This window comes from Mus caroli, unplaced genomic scaffold, assembly GCF_978045245.1.
Source record: "Mus caroli unplaced genomic scaffold, Mus_caroli_1 scaffold_1, whole genome shotgun sequence".
Lineage (NCBI taxonomy): Eukaryota > Metazoa > Chordata > Mammalia > Rodentia > Muridae > Mus > Mus caroli.
The window spans coordinates 82579071-82599415 of NW_028227256.1; the positions used below are offsets into that span (position 1 = coordinate 82579071).

Here is a 20345-nt window from a genome sequence, read left to right on the forward strand (position 1 = left end):
TGAGGTTCCATAGTTCCCATTTCAGCATGCTGATTCATGCCTTTAAGGAATATAACTCGGTTCAAATACCCAAGGACAATTTTGCTTTCTCCTCCACCTCTTCCGGGGACCTGCCTCTGCTCATCAAATGCCTATTAACAGTTGTGCTTCTAAGCTCTGTTATATTGCCTGAATCTAACTACTGTCCTCCCCATCGCTTCTGTCAACATAGCTTCCTGACTGAGGAAAGTCATGACTACGTTAATTATATCACCATTAAAGCCATTCTTCTCTTACAGATAAATATGATCGATGGGTTTTTTTGTTGTTTGATTTAGTTTTAGGGTTTTACGTGTGTATTTGTGGGGAGAGGAAGACTCAGTATGCGGCAGGTTTTTCTGAGTTTGTATTGTGGGGTGGGTGTCTCACTGAATCTGGAGCTCACTGGATCAGCAAGATGAGCTGACCACCAAGCTCAGGGATTCTCCTGTCTCTGCCTCCCAGCAGTAGATCGCAGGCAGGCAACAGTACATCAGCTCTGTATGTGGGTGCAGGGACCACACCAGCTCCTTATTCCTGCGTGCTAAGCACTGAACCATCCCCTGGCCTAGATCCTGCAGTCTTTGCTTTTGTCTCTTGGTCCTGTCATTGTTCTTTGTGCTCTTAAAAACGTAGAGAGTTAATATTTTTTGTTTCATTTTATTTCTTTCTTAACACAACTTTACATATAATTAGAAACTTAAAAATTTGTTGACATTCATTTTTTTTTTAAAGACTGAAATTTATCAACTTATTTAGTTGTATTTGAAAACCAGAGTAGAGATTGCTCTTGTTTGAAGCCATCAGATCTACTTTAGCCATGCTTGAGTTAGTTTAGATAAGGAAGCTGGACAGCCTTGGTGCTTCACTCAGGAGACGGTGGGGTTTTCATTCACTCTGTGCCTTTCCATGGTGCACGTGCGTCCTGCTCATCACCTCTCAGAAGAGGGCAGACCGTTCTGCTATGTGTAGCTGACTTGCTCTCCCTCTCTGTCGCCGTCGTTTTCAGTGAGAAGGGTATCGAGGAGGATGATTGGTGAGGACTGAATGGTTGAACTCCGGAGCCTCATTGGGCTCTGGTACATGGCAGGGTTGATCCCATTTCGAATTCCATGTCTTGTGAAAAATTTAGAGTTTTCTACCATTGAATTCCCAAAACAAAGTGTACTGGAACACTTCCTAAGTGCTTTTACTGACTTTGTGGCTCGGTAATTGCAGGTGATGTACCTGCCAAATGCTTCCCGAAATGTCTTATTGAAGAGTGTATAGATCAGAGGATTCACCCCTGAGGAAACGTAGCCTATCCACACAAATATCTCCAGGAGCGTTTTGAGAGTGGTCTGATTGCAGGAATCACACAGAGCTAAAGTTAGATTTGTAATAAAAAAGGGGCACCACATAAGCAGAAAGAGGAAAAACACAACTCCAAGGGCCTTCAAGGCTCTCTGCTCATTAGAAATGGTTTGGGCTGATTTTTTTCCAACTGAGGACATTCTTCGCATAAGTGTCTCATCACTTGAGTTAGGTAGAATTTTATCCTTGTGAGACCCATCCAGCATTGCCACCTTTTCTGGTGATGAAAAGGATGAGTCTTCCCTTAGGAAAACTGTGGGCACAGTCCACCGTGTTAGGCGTTGAGGTGGCTTAGTTTTGACCAAGTAAGTTTTCTTCTGTAAAGTGTGAATGGTGAGAAAGTAAGTGACTACCATGATGGCGAGAGGTGCAAAGAAAGCAGCCAGCGACCCAAAGACCATAAAACTGCCAAAGCGGTCCTTTGTCAGCTCACAGGTGATGTTGTGTGCATTAATCACATCAGTCTCTATTCCTTTAATAGGGACTGGGATGGCGATGCCTAAGGAAGACCAAGTTAGATAAATTAAGTCATTCATGATCTGTTCTTAGGTCAGTTGTTTTGAGGTTTATCATAATAACATCTTGCTAATGAGTGCTTTATAATTCCTGAGACCTGTAGTTCCTTCAAATCTGTTCAGGATTTATCAACAGATCCTTTGACTAATGGAATCTAACTGAGCATCTGCTAGTCTTCATATTGGAAAAGAATTCAGAAGATAAGGTTAATATCCAGGGTAATTAATTTAGAGAGAATTTGGAGATTTGGTGTCTTAATTTTCAGGCAGTATCTATCTTATTATCTTTGAGGTTGTACAGGCACACCTAAGAATTTTATCTTTCGGTGTTATGAGTATCGTGTAATCCTAACTTTTTAGAGAAAACAAAATCTTCTTCCTTAGAAAGCTGCTGCCTGAGCCAGGTGTGGTGGTACACGCCTTTCTTTAACTCTTACAGCACATTAAGTCTGAGCCGTCTATGGTACTTACAAAGCACATAGCTGCTAAGCCGTCTGTTAGAGCTTTGTCTTTTTTTTTCCCCCCCATGTAACTTTTTTTTTCTTTTTGTGCTTTTGGCTTTTTCAAGACAGGATTTTTCTATGTAGCCCTGGCTAGCCTGGAATTCACTCTGTAGACAAGGCTGGCCTCAGACTCAGAGATTCGCCTCCCTCTGCCTCCCAAGTGCCGGGATTAAAGATGTGTGCCGCCGCCACCCGGCTTTTGTCCATATATATATTCCTAGAAGCTTGCACATTATAGATTAGCAAAAATTTGATGTTTATGAAGTCAGGTTATCCAGCCTCTGTTTCGATAAGTTCTGACAAACTGTCACCATATTCCTGCTCTTTATAGAAAGACTGCTGATCCCTGACCTACCTTGTTATGTCTGCTGTTCTTTCCCGCTCTGATCATCTACTGTGTGACATAAAGTCTCTGTGTTCTCTAAAGATGTCCCCTTGACCCTTCTTCCTCCCAGGCTTCTCAAACATGTTTAGGCTCTAGAGCCAATGTTTCAGCAATGTGGGGATAATTTCAGTATCTTTCTTGCTTTATTAAACACATTCTGACACTGATTAGAAACAAGCAATGGCTGTTTTCTCCTCTTTTAGCACTTCAGGTCTCGTCAGTATTTTCCTTTTCAAAAAATGTTCTTTCAGCTGGGCAGTGGTGGAACAAGCCTTTAATCCCAGCACTCGGGAGGCAGAGGCAGGCGAATTTCTGAGTTCGAGGCCAGCCTGGTCTACAGAGTGAGTTCCAGGACAGCCAGCGCTACAGAGAAACCCTGTCTCAAAAAAAAAAAAAAAAAAAAAAATGTTCTTTCTACTGGGAAGCAGTAAATCCCTGGTCAGTTTATGTGTTACAAATCTGCGAGCCTTTTTCTGCTACTAACTCAGGAGAGCTTCGAATGAGTGCCACACTCTCTTGAGGTACCCTAGCAGCAGCTATCTCTGAGTGTTGATGATGACAGCAGACTGGAAAAGTAACTCACAACCTGCTGAAACTCCAGTGCCCTCCTCTGCTCTCCTTGGACATGAGGCACACACACGACGCACATACAACATATGTGCAGGCAAAGCGCCATACACAGAATAAATTCTAATCCTTAAAAAACAAAACAATGAGCTCAGAAACGTAATGGATTAAAGGAAATTGATTTCTTTCTAAAAATCATTTCTAAGCATTGGCTTAACATCTTTTTGAGAGTTAAATCACTAAAGTATATATTTAACTCTGCCTTTAATCTGTACACACGGGAACTCCGACTTACTCGGCCAGTTTATGGTCTTGGGTGCCTGCATACAAAATTTGTCAAGGTTGGCTTTTTCCTCCTCTTTTGTTTATTCTGATAGACATGATTTACGATGTATTTAATTTTTTGCTGATTTACTTTGAGGGCTAGATTCCTCAAGCTAGTTAGACTTTAACTACTTGTTGGCAAATACCAATACTTTGGAGCTTAAACTTCCTGAATATCAAAATCAAAGTGGAATGGTAGCTCAGTAAACACTGGTTTATTCTGAAGACATGGACTTGCTGCTGACTTAGATTTTACTGATGGCATGGCTCAGGAGCTGCCCACTGAATGTGATCTACAAGTATCTGGGTTTCAGTGGATTGCCTCGACCTCTGAGGTTTCCTAGTTACCAGACCTGGCATTCTGGCCATATGGAAATAGAGGCTGCCCGTACCTTTGGCATTCCCCACGTACCTATTGAAATTAACCATACCACTGTGATCTTGATGAATGTAGTAGCCCGGGAGTTGCACTGATTGGCCTGAATTGGCTTTTTGATGGCTATATAGCGGTCCAGGGAAATGGCACAGAGATGCATGATGGAGGCAGTCGAAAAGAGAACATCGAGGAATAACCAGGCAGGACACAAGGCCAGTGGGAGGGGCCATATAGCCTCTGAAAGAAAAAACATTTGCTCAGAGAATGGCAACTTTCAATTTAATCTTTTTTTCTTAATCCAGTACATATTTTTAAATCTCTTAACATGACCCTTGAGATGTCTTTGATATTGCAAATGAATCAATTCAAATGTAGTTAAATCTTTGAGTATGTTTTTGGAGGAGTGCGTTTGTCAAAATTGAAATATTAATTGAAAACGTTCTATAGAGCATTGTGTACTCTGATCAATGGGGAGGATATCACCTGGGGCACTGATGGAGAAAGCAGGCTCTTAGGTTCTGTCTGATAATATATACAGGCATTGTATGAAAATGCAGTGAACCACATCCCTACATGATCGTATGGAAATAGGGTTAAACATCTATTCTATGGGGAGACTTTGTAGAAAAGACTATCTTAGACTTAAAAAGTATCCCTGGGTTTACCGGTATGTGCTAGACACTCAGAATGTCTCAGAAAGGAACATTTAGGAGCTGGGGAGGCTTGATTGGTAAAGTGCTTCTGTGCAAGCATGGATGCCTGAGGTCAGATCCCCAAACTCAAATAAAAAGCTCGCTGTGACAGTCTGCACTTGTAATTTCAGTACTGGAGTAACCCCCTGCCCACCAGTGGTAGAAAGACAAGAGTCCCTGGGATCTGCTGATCAGCCTAGTCAAATCACTGAGCTCTGGGCTCAGTAAAGAGGTCCTTTCTCAAAAGATCAGACGGAAAGAGAATGGGGAAGACATCATTCTGACATCAACCTCTGACCTCTACACAGACAGACACGCACACACTCACACATATACACACAGAACTTGTAAGAGACCTTTCAATAGAGAAAACCTAAATAATTGAAGTTTCTTGGCTGTAGCATGCAGTTTTCTGTCAGCAGTGGAAAATGACCTTAGTCAGAACTGACAATGCGTTCTCTAGCCACCTAACATTAAAGGCAAATAGTGGAAGAATGAAAGGACTCACTGAGAGCTTCACAGTGGAAATCACGGGGAAGCCAGACCTACATCCTGGGCTCTGTGCAGGGAAACAGGAAAATGCTCAAGTCTGGACTGTAGGATGAAGTAGTCCTTGGAGACCCAGCTACTGTGGAGGCTGACATGGAAGGGTCACTTAACCCCAGACCCAAATCTAACCTGGGCAATATAGAAGACACTGCATCGAAAATGAAAACACTCAAGAGCATGTTTGTTGCTAGAGATGGAAGCTAGGGCCTGAAGTATGCTGGGCAGGTTTTCTACCACTAAAAATACTGCTTGAAATTCTGTTGTTGTTGTTGTTGTTGTTGAAGAGGAAGAAGAGGGGGTTTCTTGGGTTGTTTGTTTGAGATAGCACCATAGCCTCAAGCTGGCCTAAAGTATGTGGCCCTCTGCCTCGTCTGGCTATGGTGTTTTATCCTCAGATCCACACGGTCTTTCTAGAACTTTTAAAATAAAATACTTTCCTACTAATTTAGACTATCCTGTTTAGCTGGTCTTAATTATGTATTCTACATTTGAAAATTAAAAGTCTGGAAAATTCTAGCCATAAATCTTGTAGCTGTGAGCAGGAAGCCACAGAGAAAACATATAAAAAGTACACGTCTTTGGAATTTGACTCTTTGACCCATGATATTCCTTGTTATAGGCTAAAAACAAAAGCTTTGCAGACTGATTTAATTAGGTCTTTGAAGCCTTGTTAGACATATTTTCCAACAGAGTTAATATATTTATGAACACTAATTTTGGAGCAGAAGTGGGAATTAGTGAAAATCATATTTTAATCAGAAATATCTAACAGTGATACAGAATTTTAAGAACAAGAGTATATGAGATAAGAGATGGATCTTTAAGGTTCTACCTTATGAAATACCAATGGATAGACTTTTATGAAAGCAATATAATGACACTAGATTACTAGAAATCTTTTTTTTTTTGAAGATTTATTTATTTATTATATGTAAGTACACTGTAGCTGTCTTCAGACACTCCAGAAGAGGGAGTCAGATCTCGTTACGGATGGTTGTGAGCCACCATGTGGTTGCTGGGATTTGAACTCCGGACCTTCAGAAGAGCAGTCGGGTGCTCTTACCCACTGAGCCATCTCACCAGCCCTAGAAATCTTTTATTAAAAGCAAGGAAGGGAGCTGGAGAGATGGTTCAGTGGTTAAGAGCCTAGCTGCTCTTCCAGAGGACTTGAGTTTGATTCCCAGCACTCATACAGCAGTTCACAACTGTCTGTAACCATCGTTATGGGGACCTGACACCTTTTTCTAGCCTCCAAAAGCACCAGGCACATCCACAGTGCATAGACATGCATGTAGGCAAAATACGCATAAAATTAAATTTAAAAAAAAAAAACAAGGGCTGGTGAGATGGCTCAGTGGGTAAGAGCACCCGACTGCTCTTCCAAAGGTCCAGAGTTCAAATCCCAGCAACCACATGGTGGCTCACAACCATCCGTAACGAGATCTGGCGCCCTCTTCTGGAGTGTCTGAAGACAGCTACAGTGTACTTACATATAATAAATAAATAAATCTTTAAAAAAAAACAAAACAAAACAAAACAAAATAAAATCTAGGGCTGGAGAGATGGCTCTTCCAGAGGTCATGAGTTCAATTCCAGCAACCACGTGGTGGCTCACGTGGTGGAGATCTGATGCTCTCTTCTGAGAGAGCGACAGAGTACTTACATACATAGAATAAATAAATAAATCTTTAAAAAAATAATAGTAATAAAATCTAAATTGCTGGTTGAGAGCAGGAAGGGAAGCACAGGCATGGTGGCAGTGTTTGTGATCCACATAATAAGTGAAAGTCAGCCTTGACAACACATCAACCAATACCTGGTCTCCAAATAAAAGTCAGCAACTTAGAAAAGCACAGGAGGGACTAGGAATGTCAGCTGGAGTGTGGCGCCATGGAGCACACAGGAGGCATCGGGCTTGATTTAGGATTACAATTTATTGTTGGAATGCGTTATGTTCCACCTGTTTTCAGCAGAACTTGGATTAAATATTAGTGAAATTTATAGTAATCAAGTGAAACAGCAAATATTTAAGCTTAAAAAGAAAAAGATGTAAGAGGAGTTAATCAGGCACATAGACTGACTGCTTCTATAAAAACAATCCCCGCCACCCTGTACTTAGCTACCTGCCAGCATCACCCTAACCTGAACCAGAGCCCCAAGACTAAGCAAGCTGTACTTTAACCTACACAAACCACAGTTTCAACTTCATTCCTTTACTGTCTTTGAACTAAAACTAGAGAAAGTAATATTGGAATAATTGGAATTATGGGAACCCAAATAATTGTAGGTTAAATAAATGTCATGGCCTAATATTTCAGGAGCAAACCAGGTTTTAGTTTGTAGACAGTTTATTCAACTGCTAGTAGGACAATACTTTGTTCAGTGTGAAACTGCATACTGTAAAGACCATGATGTGAGGGGAGTCACTCAACTGCCTCTGTTTGCCTCCCTTGGTTATATAATCATAAAAGATTAATTATATCTTTTGAGATAATGTATTTGATAAGGAAAAATCGAAGTTATTCTGTTTCCTATTCAAATGTTCTTATCTTTTTCCCTGTCTCCCCGCCTTCATCCCTCCTCATCTTCCTATTTGGTTTTCCTTTCAAGTTGTCACTTTATTTAGTTTTGTTAAATTTCTCAAAAGATTTATTTATTTATTTATTTATTTATTTATTTATTTTATGTATGTGAGTACACTGTAGCTGTCTTCAGACTCACCAGAAGAGGGCATTGGATCCCACTACAGATGGTTGTGAGCCACCATGTGGTTGCTGGGAATTGAACTCAGGGCCTCTGGAAGAGCAGTCAGTGCTCTTAACCGTAGTTCATTATTCTTAACTTGTTTGTTTGTTTGTTTTTAAGTTTGAATACTTAACTGTTATAAAGGTTTTTAGTTAATTTCATTGAATTTCCTGGTAATAGCTAAGATTGTTTATAATGATAATTAATCTTTTATGATTATATAACCAAGAACACTTTTGTTTGTAAACTTTAGAAGTTCTGATGATTTTCCATGCAATTAGAGAAAATCATGTGTTGCTACTTTTAAAAAATTATCAGAAGTTCATGCAAATGTGTTCATTTAGAAAATCTTATTGTCTATCTTCTGGGAAAGGCTATGCAGAGATCTTACTATTTGAAGTCAGGTCTCCCATATACTGTACCCAGCTTCATTCATTTGATGTTTCCCAAGGGTGCATGAATCCACATGCACTGTCTCACAGACTATGTCTCAAATAATGAATTCATACTGTGACATTTTCAGTGATGAATATGTTCTGGGTTGCTTCCCCCTGGCCCCCAATCTAAGAACTCCTTTTGTACAGCATTATTACCGGTAGCAAAGCTTTATTTTATTTGCTTTAAGTATTTGCAGATTGAGATGCTGTTAAAATGGGTTATAATTTAAGACCTAAGTGTGCAGGTGATAGATATATTTTATGTTAGAATGTTTGGTTTTCTGCTTATTATTGTTAATATCTTAAGCAACAATTTTTATATATAAGCATTTTTTCTCACTTCATGGGAAGCCTACTATTTGGAACCTTGTGAGTGTTTGTCAGCTAACTTGAACACTTTAAAACTTTCCTGTTAAGATTCCTTAACCTAAGCCAGTTATTTACATACCTAGCTCAGAATTTTGCATTAAGCAGATGTTTGGTGTTTACGAACTGAACTTTCAAATTAAAGTTCACTTCTGTAAAATTTATTCTGTTCTTTATTCAATATTTTTAATCCTGTGTTAGCAAAACAAAGATAAAGCATTTTAGCATTTTCTGTATGCCCACAAAGCATCAGAGCGTGGCTTTATGTTTTAAGCTGTAGTTACGGCCCTGGAGTTGAGAGTTGGAATCTTACTCCCATGAAGTCTTTCTGTGTCACCCTACATCATCCTTACTTTGCTCCTGCTAGCTTCAGGCTGTTTTTAGAGTCTCATTTCTTACTCTTTATGGCACACATGTACTATTAGGCTATTCAGAAGGTTACAGAATTACCGAAGGCGAGGGAGAGAAAAACAATGCCACTGACTAAAGAGTCCACTAAGGCAGTGGAAGCTTATGTGTTGGTTGCTTATCCTGTCTTAGTTTGCTTTAAAGCTGGGTGAGCCAGCGTTGCTTGCAATAAAGCTTTAACTCCTCACCATATTACTATATATGAAGACACAGTGCTTCATTTCAGATAGCTCTGTGTTGTTTCTTATAAAAATAATTGGAATAGCAGTTTTCCTTCACTTTTAAATTTAATAAGCTAGTGTGTTCTAGATTGGTGCACTTTATTTCTATAACCTGTATGTTTATTCTTAATATAGGTGCAGTTCTTAGAAGCCTGATCATCTATAGTTTTAAATTATTTATTAGTGGCATACCAGTTTATACCAAGCATTGACTAATGAAATGTTCTTATAATGCTGACTTAGAAGCAGGAGCCGTCATAGTTTCTCAACAGACTCATTTGTGTTCTTTACATAGCTGGTGATAATGTAACAGCAGAAACTCTATGCCTACTTTAATATCTTTTTTTATTATAACAAAAATCTGAAAGTCAAACTATATTTTTATTATCATAGTAACTCAGGGTCTGTTCCACTTATTTTATTAACTTACAAGTTTTTTGGGAACACAGATGGTCAGATACCATAAAAAATTTAAACAAATGGAACCTCTCTTGAGATACTTTGAGGAAGACCATTTCCTTTTGTAACTAAACATCTTCTCCTAGCATGTGTAGACACCATGTCTTAGCTTAGTACTCAGGTTAGAAAGAGCTAGGAGAGGAATTTTTTGAACAATGCCTAACTTTAATTGGGACTGGCTGATTAAATGATTCTATTATTAAAGTCCCACAATTGTCCTAGTTAGCGATCACTTTGTTAAAGGGAAAATATGAATAATTTTTGAAAAATGTACTTTTTTTACTTACTAAAATTTTTAGGTAACAAATGCAGAATCTACAAATATTGCCAACTTAATGACTTTATAAAGATGGCTGAGGAAGGGTAAACATGATCCTAAGAAATTATTTTTATGTCCTTTCACATTTACTACAAATCATGAAAAATGAAGGAATGTTCCCTTCTGTGTTTTTAATCCAGGTCCTTCTTTTATTTCAAACAAAATAAAGGTCAGTGAGTGTCCATGTCACTACGTTAGTAGTGTTCAGTGGCAGGAACAAGGGGAAATACTTACCAAACATGATTGTCAAGAGGGCAATCGGCATCACAAACAATCCAACCAGCAAATCTGCTACCGCCAAGGACATTAAAAAGTAGTTGGTAGCGTACTGCAGCCTTTTCTCCAGTGCAACAGCCAGAATCACAAGGATGTTCCCGCCAATGGTGGGTATTATCACCGCGAGTATCAGGAGAGCTGCCCAGTGCACTGTATGCCCCTGTTCCTCCACAGTCTGCTTCATTTCCTCTGCTACTGATTCTGTCTCTAGTCCAGAACGGTTAGTCAGGATCAAGTGATCACATGTCTTCTGTAAAATGTGCTCCGAAGTTGTGCTTTGTTCAGACATTTTATAAGATGAAGCCATTTGCCTCTTTGTGACTCAGTCCAGTTCCAGACAGTGGTCAGCATGGTCAGTAGCTAAGCAAGTCATCTGCTTTAGCAAAGCATTTAGCAAACCCACCAGACACTCACAGCAAGGTGACTTCTTCCTTCTAAAAAGATTCAGGTTCTCCAAGATGGGACTGTGTACACCTCTGTCCCTGTTGCAGGTAAGACATCCACATTTTAGGTTTTCCAGAGGCTTAGAGTCCAGAAGACTTGATGAAAGACACCAATAGATGTGGATGAAAAAAAGTTAGTTTATCATATCTTTTTTTCTATAATTTTAAGACATGAATTTATCAGAGTTTCCCTCTAGATACAGAGGTTCTTATTTCTAAAGAGCAGTAAAAAACACTAGAGCTTCCCCCTCCCGTTTTGATAGGATGGTATGTATTATGACAGTGCAGCCAGTGCCCCCAGAGTTGATAATAGAGATGATAGCGTACTACGTGGTATCTGACCCTTGGATTCCTTGTCCCTTAACTTTAGAAAGCATTCAGAATAGTGGCCCACCAGTAAGAGGCAAGCCCACTATGAGTAAAGAATTTACCAGCTAAGAACCTGAATGAGTGTTGATTTCAAAGCTTCTTTGTAACTCATTTTATAATTTCTTAAGTTGGAGAGAAAGTAGTGCAAAGTATCTCTAGCCAAATACTTGCTTTTAGTAGTAATCGCTTCTTTCTACAAGATTTTAAATGCAATCAAAGCAGTCTGCCAACTTTGAACCAGTTCTTTTTAAGTTCTTAAGTCTTCTTTACTTTCCCAGTTCCCTTCAGACGCACTTTAAGAGGAAGATTGTTATTTGTTCGTTACACTGACAACTCCCATATTAAATTTGCCTTCATATTTATAATTTTTAAACCACTGAATAGATACAAAGGAACGTGGAAGCAGAGCTCCTGAAGGTTAATATGGGAACAACAAAAACCTGCTAGTTCCATATGAATTTGCTAAATACTCACCGCTTGTCTGCTGTGGCTTTCCTAAGCATGCCGTCCTGTGTCTGTTCAGTTGGACTCCCTCTCCTGACAGATCCTCCCCCCACTGTCTTGCTCTGAGCCTTAGCGGCTGGTGCTCGTAAGCAGTGAAACAAATGTGTTGTGCAGCTATCTGCCTGCCAGAGAGGTTGTTTCCTCTTTGATACTGTCATTATTAGAATATAGCTATAGTCATTGTAATTCATAAAACTGCTCGTTAATCGTGTTCCAACCAGTTCATGACCCTGATTCAAGTTACATTCTTGTGCGTCCTCTTTGCTATTTAGAGGGTAAACTCGTACTTGAGCATAAGGTGACTTTATTTGGAATGAGGCCTAGGCCGTTTTTCCCTTTTGAGAAAAGAAGATAAAGTGGAGAGTCTCCTCCATTAGCTGTATAGCAGTTCGCACACTTGGGGTTTTTACCTGTGAGACAATATTTTCATCCAGCTAATTAATGCCTTTGCTGTGGAGTGCAATAAATTTACTCACGTCACAGCCTTATATAGAAAAGCACAGAAAGAGCTGCATGCTGCTTGTATACGTAGATTTTGGCAGAAACGTTGTCACTGTTCATTTTTAAACAGCATCTGAATTTGGAAGCTGGTTCATTGGCAACTTCTTTTCCAGTGATTTTTAATTGGGAAAAGTGTATAATGTGAAGTAAAAATCTATTTCTGCCCTATTTCTGAAAAATAATGTATAAATCTTACCAATTATGCTCTTGAGATTTTTCTCTAAACTATAAACCTGGCTTAACATTAAAGCTACAGCAGGGCAGTGGTGTCACAGCACTTAGGAGGCAGAGGCAGGCAGATCTATCTGAGTTCAAGGCCACCCTGTTCTACAGAACCAGTCCCAACACAGCCAGCACTACACAGTGAAACAAAACAAGACAAAAAAAAAAAAAAAACAACCTCTAGTATTCTCAGTGTTTCCTTTTTTAAAGGGTCTTCACAGGTCTCTCAGAGTTTAATTGCTTCTTTACGTAACTGATGGGATTTGTGTGTTTCTTATTAAGCATATTCATACATATGCATAAGGCATTCTATCATGTTTCACATCCTCTTGACCTCCCTTGTCCTCCTCCTCGTCCCTGCTAGCCCTCTTCTACTTTCCTGGGTTGAATCTTTGCATCCGTGTCCCAGCAGGTTGTTTCATTAGGTTATTTACAGACCATGGACACAGTAGCAGTGAGGGTACCCCTGAAGAAAATGGCTTTCTCTTCTCCATCAACCATTAGCTCAGGATACTCCTCAAGATCTATTTATTTTCTTTCTTCTTTTTCTTCCTTCTTTTGGGTCATCATTCCTGTTTGATTTCTCATAGTACTTTTGTTGATTGCATTTCCTAAAATTCTTAAATTTTTGTTACCATCTTATTTGGTTTTTGCATGCATGATGTGGGGAGGGGTGTGCATGGCTCAGCACACTGTGTGGTCAGAAGACAGTTTGCATGTGTGTCCCAATGATTAAACTCAGAAAGTCAGGCTTGGCAACAGGTTTCTTACCTGCTAAGTCATCTCACCAACCCTATTTCCGATTCCTGATTAATTGTTCTACAAGTTTCATAATACTCAGATTCAGTTTCTTTCTACTCATTTATTTTCTATTTCCTATTGAGAGCTAAGGCTGGTGGTTTGCATAAGGTCTGATTGATTTCAAGATGTTGATTGATAATCATGTTGAGATCTCTTGATTCTTTGTAAATTGTAAAACGGTTATACAATTTTTTAAAAGATTTATTCATTATTTTATGTATGTGAGTGTACTGTAGCTGTCTTCAGACATCAGAAGAGAGCATTGGATCCCATTACAGATGGTTGTGAGCCACCATATTGTTGTCAGGAATTGAACTCAGGACCTTTAGAAGAGCAGTCAGTGCTCTTGACCGCTGAACCATCTCTCCAGCCCCATGGTTATATAATTTTATCATGACTTTATTTACTATTACTTTAAATCATTACATGCACATATGTGTGAGCAAAGATTACTGTTAGGAGTTTTGCTTTCAGTGTGTTTTTGCATTGCAGTCTCTGCTTAGATGCTTGTTGGTCCATCTAGAGCTGTCTGCTGAAACACTGACAAACCTACAAAGAGCTTATGGCTTTATTATTCTCCTCAAAAGAGATTAAATGCCTAAACTAGTTTATTATAGGCTGTCTTTCCTTGTCCAAACACTTGTGTTTTCTAAAGGATGTGTCAGAGCTGGAATGTTACTCAAACTAAAACTTACAGGATTTTGTTTTTTTAAGGCTTTTGCATTTCCAGCCCTCACTACCAGTTTCTGCTTAACTGCAGTCAACTGTAAGCCTTGTAACAGAGTTTGTGTTCCAAGCAAAATTGTTTTTTCTAAGTCTCATAAAATAATGCCATTTGAGAAACAAAACACTAAGTCGAGTCATGTCCTCTTTTGGGTGGTTTTCTGCAAACGGTGATGGGGAGGATCAGCATGGCTAAGGTGCAGTGCGCACGTGCATGAAGACAGTGGAAGCAAGGCTCTGTACAATGGCTGTATACTAATAGGAAGGAAGCCCAAGGTTTGGGGGTGTGGGGGGAGGGGTGGCTCAGGAAAAGTATCAGGATAGCTTACTTACTCCTACTGCTTTCAAGTGCCAATTATGAAGCAGGTGAAGTTTTAAGATAGATTTTAGGTAAATTCTTTTCTACGAGTCAGTTTTCCCAGCAGTAGCTCACCCTTGCTGCATCCAAATGACAAGTTATAAAATTCTATGGGCCACTAGTTCCCTAAAAAGTTCCTGAGAAGCCGGGCAGTGGTGGCGCACACCTTTAATCCCAGCACTTGGGAGGCAGAGGCAGGCAGATTTCTGAGTTCGAGGCCAGCCTGGTCTACAGAATGAGTTCCAGGACAGCCAGGGCTACACAGAGAAACCCTGTCTCAAAAAAAAGTTTCTGAGAAAATCTGAAAGTGAGAATCTTAAGTCCAGCTTGTTTAATAACTGTTTTTGAAAGAACCTTTTGGACTGTTACACTGTCTTTTAAAATAGAGATCCAGCTATCGCAAGTTAGCACACAACTTCCCGATTCAGATCCAAAGCCAATCTCTGATTTTCCATACAGATTTCAGTGGTGTCAACATACTGACACATCAGCTCTCTCTAGCACGCACAAAAGGGAATAGGTAATATTTTGTGGGTAAAACAATTAAGGCCCAGTACGATTCAGAGCTTGTTTCCTTGATGATAAATAAACACCCTTGAATAGGAACCCAGATCTTTCTGACTCTGAGCCTATGTCCCCTCTACCTCAATGAACTAAACACAAATAAAATAAAGGTAAGTTGTCAGAAACTAGTGAGAAGTGCTCAGGGCCTGAAACAAGGCCATGAAAACAGAAATAGGAATTAAATAAGGTTTCCCTTGATTTACCAACAGATGAGCTGTGGAATCTGAAGGGATGGAGAGAGTAAAATAATGTAGATGAATGGTCACCATGAGAGAAATTGCAGAAGAGAGGGAGTCCTCGTCTGTATGTCAGCTCAGGTGTCAGTGATGTCTTTGGTTAAAGGCATCCAGCTGGCCTTCAGGTTCTATTCCAGATGGCGCGTGGATTGTCAGGGGTATAGGGACCTTTCAGGAGCTAGTATTCCTGTGCATTGTGCTAAGCCTCTGATTTGGCACTTACCTAGTAATAATTATAAACTTGTAATTTTACCAGAGAAATATCACAAGATTTATATCTTGAAATTTTCTTTTGTGATGATGACCCTGCCAAGAACTGTTTGTGCCTGGGTACATGTATTACGAGTTTTTCGTAAGGGGAAAGACTCCATATTCTGAAAGCCTCTTGATCTATTAATATGTTGTAATATATAGTAGTTGTAGAAAATACTCAGTAAAGACATAGAAGCCAGAATGTTGAGACAAGGAAGTTGATATGTACAATTTATGGTTAGATGATGCCAGTGATTTGTATGCATGCCCTTGCTGAGTTCTTGCTCTCTGGAAGGTTTGTACAAATACTAACATTGGCAAGATGACTGTCGGCTGGAAACAAAGAACTTCTTATTAAATAAATAATCTGAATGTGTCACTTATTTCGGTGTATAATCCTCATCCCCAGTTCTTCATGTAGCTCTGGCTAGCCTGAAACTTGACATTTAGACCAGGCTGGCCTCAAACTCACAGGTGTCCTCTGCACCAGAGTGCTGGAATTCATTTTTTGTGCTGTCCTAGAAACATCTAAAAGACTCTGTAAATGCCTCGTCTTCTGTAACAAAATACATAGTGCCCAGAAAGTAGGGCAGTGCGTCCAGAGGAATGTGCCCCATGTGACTGCTCAGTCTCCACTTTGAGGGCGCTAGGAAATGACCAGCATGCAGTAAGCTTGCTTGAGGAGCCCGCTACGGTCCGCTTTCTCTGCGTTTTCTAAATGTCTACTATCAATAGAATTCTGTGGAAGATCACCACTTGTGTCTTCCAGTGGCTTTGACTTTCCTGTGTAGTACTGTGCTAAAGTGATGACCACCCTGCATCTGTTTCACTAGAGCTTGGGGTTAGAGGTCTGTGCTAATGCATCTCTCGGTGGGAGATTTTTAGTTCTAGGACTTATTTGCTAAGTATTATGTTGTTTCCTATCTCAGCAATAAAAACTTGTTTAAAATTCCTCCATTTTGGTTTATAACATGTTACTCATAACAGTCCCTTCTGTTTCTTTACTTCCTCTCAGGACGCCTGAACAGTGTCCAAGTGTGGTTTCTTTGTTGTCAGAGAGTTATAACCCTCACGTGCGCTATGGAGCTGCAATGGCCCTGGGAATCTGCTGTGCTGGTACAGGAAACAAGGTACAGCCCAACCAGTGGAGCCTTCTTTCCTGACACTAGGCTTTTCTGTTGCAGAAAAGTGTGTGAAACAACTGAAAATACGGGTGCAGTGTGATCCCTAAGACCGCGGTGCACGGGGCTTCACAGTGCTCCCCCACTTCCCTGTGCTGCAGTGTCTGAGGACTCCTAAGAACAACCTGATATACACGGCTAACCATTGTGAACTGCTCTGTCATTACATGGTTATTCTTGCTGTTTAATTAGTACCATAGACATGAAGATCGCTGTCTAAAACCACCCAAAATCAATAATTTTTAAAATAATTTTTAGTTATATGTATATGTGTATGCCTGTTTGTGGATATGTTTGCCTGTGGAAGCCATAGGTGTCAGATCTCTCAGAAGCTATGATTATAGATGGTTGTGTACATGCCCTTAACCACTGAGCTCTCTAGCCCCTAAAAATGTTCTAGCAGTGTGTGCGTGTGCATGTGCATGTCTATGTGTGTGTGCAATTAGTTCTCTCCCTCCATTAACAGGTTGTGGGAATCAAACTCAGGTCATCAGGCAACAAATACTTTTACCTGCTGGGCCCGGCTGTAACATAACCCTGCTTCCCAGCATGCGTACAATCACTGGACCTTGCCTTGAACAGCACACAAATGCATACGTCTTGGGCACCTTGGATGGACCTTTCTTTTAACTCAACGAATGTGTATGTTTTTGTGCTAGAAGAAGACATTGTTCCCCTTCTAGAGTTTTATGTTTTACTATTCAGAAAGGGATCAAACAACTTTGAAAGGATTTTTTTATTTTATATTTTGCCTGTGTGTAAGTCTGTATACCACCCACATGCAGTGCTTGCAGAAGCCAAAAGGGGCATTGAGTTTCTTGGGTCTGAAATTACAGTTCAATTGTTAACTGTGTGGGGGTGCTGGAATTGAGCCTGCCTGCCTCTGCCTCCAAGCGCTGGGATTGAAGGCATGTGCCACGCCCACCCGGCAACAACAAACCGTCTTTTAACTCTGGCTCCAGGAGATCCTATATCTTCCTCTGGCCTTCAAGGGTACCTGAATCCATGTGCACATATCCACCCCACCTTTACACACACATATGGTTAGAGAGATCAAGTATATCTAGAGTTTCCTTTGTTGTAGGTGGGGTGGAATGCATGCATGCCACAATGTCAGAGTCAGAAGATAGCTTGAAGGAGTCAGTTTTCTCTGTGTGACTTAGCAGCAAGCTCCTTACCTGCTGAGCTATCTTACCAGCTGCCTTTTTTTTTTCTAGTTTACATTAGTTCTGTAAACAAAGGAAGGATAGGGTTGGATATTTTGCTAAGTAATTTTCCTCTTAGGCTTTTAATTTACATTTATGTCAGTTCTCATAAGTTAAATACAAATTGGATCTTTCTCTTTCCATATTATCCTAAACTTAATATGATATCTAGAGGCAGATGTTCTTTGAAGCAAAGCATCTGACAAGTTAATACAATGAAAGATTTTTATTACTTATACTAAATAAGTCTGCTTTATTTCTGAGTAATTTGTATAACCCAGGTATCTGTACATAGCTGAAAGAGAGTATTTAAGAACTATAACTGAGCAGTGGTAGCCCATGCCTTTAATCCCAGCACTCAGTAGTAGGCAGAGACCAGCCTGGTCTACAGAGAACTACAGAGAAAGTTCCAGGACAGCCAAGGCCACACAGAGAAACTCTGTCTTGGGGAGAAAAAAAAAAAAAAAACAAAGTAGACATTGCCCTCGTCTAAAATATACCTTATACCTTTGACAGCGAGTGATTTGAAGGTGCAGCCATCTCAACCTCAGTTAAAGTTTTGTCTTTTTGTTTGTTGTGCTTTCAGGAAGCAATTAATTTACTAGAGCCAATGACCAACGACCCTGTGAACTACGTGAGGCAAGGGGCTCTGATAGCTTCAGCTCTCATCATGATCCAACAGACTGAGATCACGTGTCCAAAGGTGAGCAAAGAAGCTCGAGGAGAGAGCTGGGTTTGCTTTTTTCTGTAATAATTTACCTTTGCGCGTAAAAGGAAAAAAAGCACATCTGAGGGCATCAGACTAGGACTGATGTAATTCTGTCATCTTTCTTCCCTGGTGGGTGTTTTATAAATTTAAGGTAATTTTGTTATATTTAAGAAAGTATAACTCAAAAGCCAGGTATAGCATCGCATGTCTTTCATCCCAGCACTCAGGAGACAGAGGTGGGCAGATCTCTGAGGGTTCAAGGCCAGCTTGGTCTACAGATCAAGTTCTAGGCAGCCAGAGCTACAAAGAGAAGGCCTGCCTCTTTCTTTCTTTCTTTCTTTCTTTCTTTCTTTCTTTCTTTCTTTCTTTCTTTTTCTTTCTTTCTTCCTTCCTTCCTTCCTTCCTTCCTTCCTTCCTTCCTTTCTTTCTTTCTTTCTTTCTTTCTTTCTTTCTTTCTTCCTTTCTTCCTTCCTTTCTTTCTTTCTTTCTTTCTTTCTTTCTTTCTTTCTTTCTTTCTTTCTTTTTTTGAGAAATTATAACTTGTAATAATAAGGTGAAATAGTAAAATTAGCTCTTGTTTGTTTTGGTGTTTGTGTTGCCTCCCTGCGTGCTTTTAAATAGATGCAGCAGGCCTGATTTACTGCTCTGTTAGAGACTGAAAATTCAAACAGTCTGACTTTCTGCCTTCTGAGACACTGAAACCTTATGTGTACATCCAACCTTGGTCCTTTAACAATTGTATCTACATTCTTACCCTCCTAGGCAGTCCTGGACAGGTGTCAGTAGCTCAGAAAGTCCTGTTAATGACTAATTGCTGTTCGTTTTAGATGTCAGATTCCCTACACACTAAGCAGTCCCTCTGAATCCTCTCTCTGGATCTATATGCTAAGGGAGAAAGATGGGGCCCAGCTTTCCTCAAGGAGTCTCGTTCATATGCCTTCTAGGGACGGCACCTCCTCTGGATTAACTGTATCAGAGTTTGAGGCACTTTTTAAAAACTTCTCTCATGACATTGTCTTCCACCTCATACTAGTCTTCACTGTGCAGTGCAAGTGGGCACAGCCAGACATCTTGTTGTGTTGAGAACAAAATACCTGTGTTTTATGTGTTATGCTCTGAGGTTATTATGCTTGATGGGTTCAGCAGATATGTGAACCACTGTGGGTGTACAAGTGGTGTCCACTGATCTCAGCTTTTCAGAGGGCTCTCAAGTTCCAGCTCTGCCTTGGTGACAGGAGGTTTCAAGGACAACCATCTGAAAAAGACCCATCTCAGTATTAAGATTAATGAGGCTAGGAGGTGTGGTTCATTGGTTTAATCTTCAGGACTGAAAAAAGAAAGAAAAATACTTAGCCTGTGCTCATGCCATTGTACTTAGATTTTTAGAGTGTTTAGCAGCCTTGAATTAGTTATGTTTATATCTGAGAAGCATTTAAAAACAAAATATTACTAGCAGAAAAAAAAGTTCATGTCAGCAAATGCATAGAGTCCCAGCACCCAAAAGATTAAGGCAAGAGGGTCACACGTTCAAGGCCAGTGTGAGACTTTGTCCTTTAAAGAAAAATAGAAGGAAAGGAAAGGACAAGGCCATTGGCCTCTCTTCTGCCTCTGCAACAGACACAAAGCACCTTTATTTAAACAGAGGAGACATTGGTCTGCCTCAGCATTGTCAGACAAACCTCACTTTCTGAGCAGTCGCTGTCAATTTGTCTCATTGCCCAGAGCTTCTCTCTCAAAATCATTTTTCAGGGTTTCTAAAAGTTG

At 40.1% G+C, this 20345-nt stretch overlaps 2 protein-coding genes across 2 annotated transcripts in view; one reads left to right on the forward strand and one right to left on the reverse strand.

Moving 5' to 3' along the window:
- The window catches only part of Psmd1 (proteasome 26S subunit, non-ATPase 1), a 78845-nt gene that overhangs the window by 38937 nt on the left and 19563 nt on the right, over positions 1–20345 (forward strand). Inside the window, exons 17-18 of the mRNA XM_021166195.3 lie at positions 16502–16616; positions 18459–18575. Coding sequence (XP_021021854.1) covers positions 16502–16616; positions 18459–18575 — 232 coding nt within the window. The remainder of the gene's footprint in view (positions 1–16501; positions 16617–18458; positions 18576–20345) is intronic.
- On the reverse strand, positions 911–10820 carry Htr2b (5-hydroxytryptamine receptor 2B). Its single transcript, XM_085839068.1, is given in 4 exon segments — positions 911–986; positions 988–1870; positions 4078–4278; positions 10472–10820. Coding segments are annotated over 4 exon segments (1509 nt in total).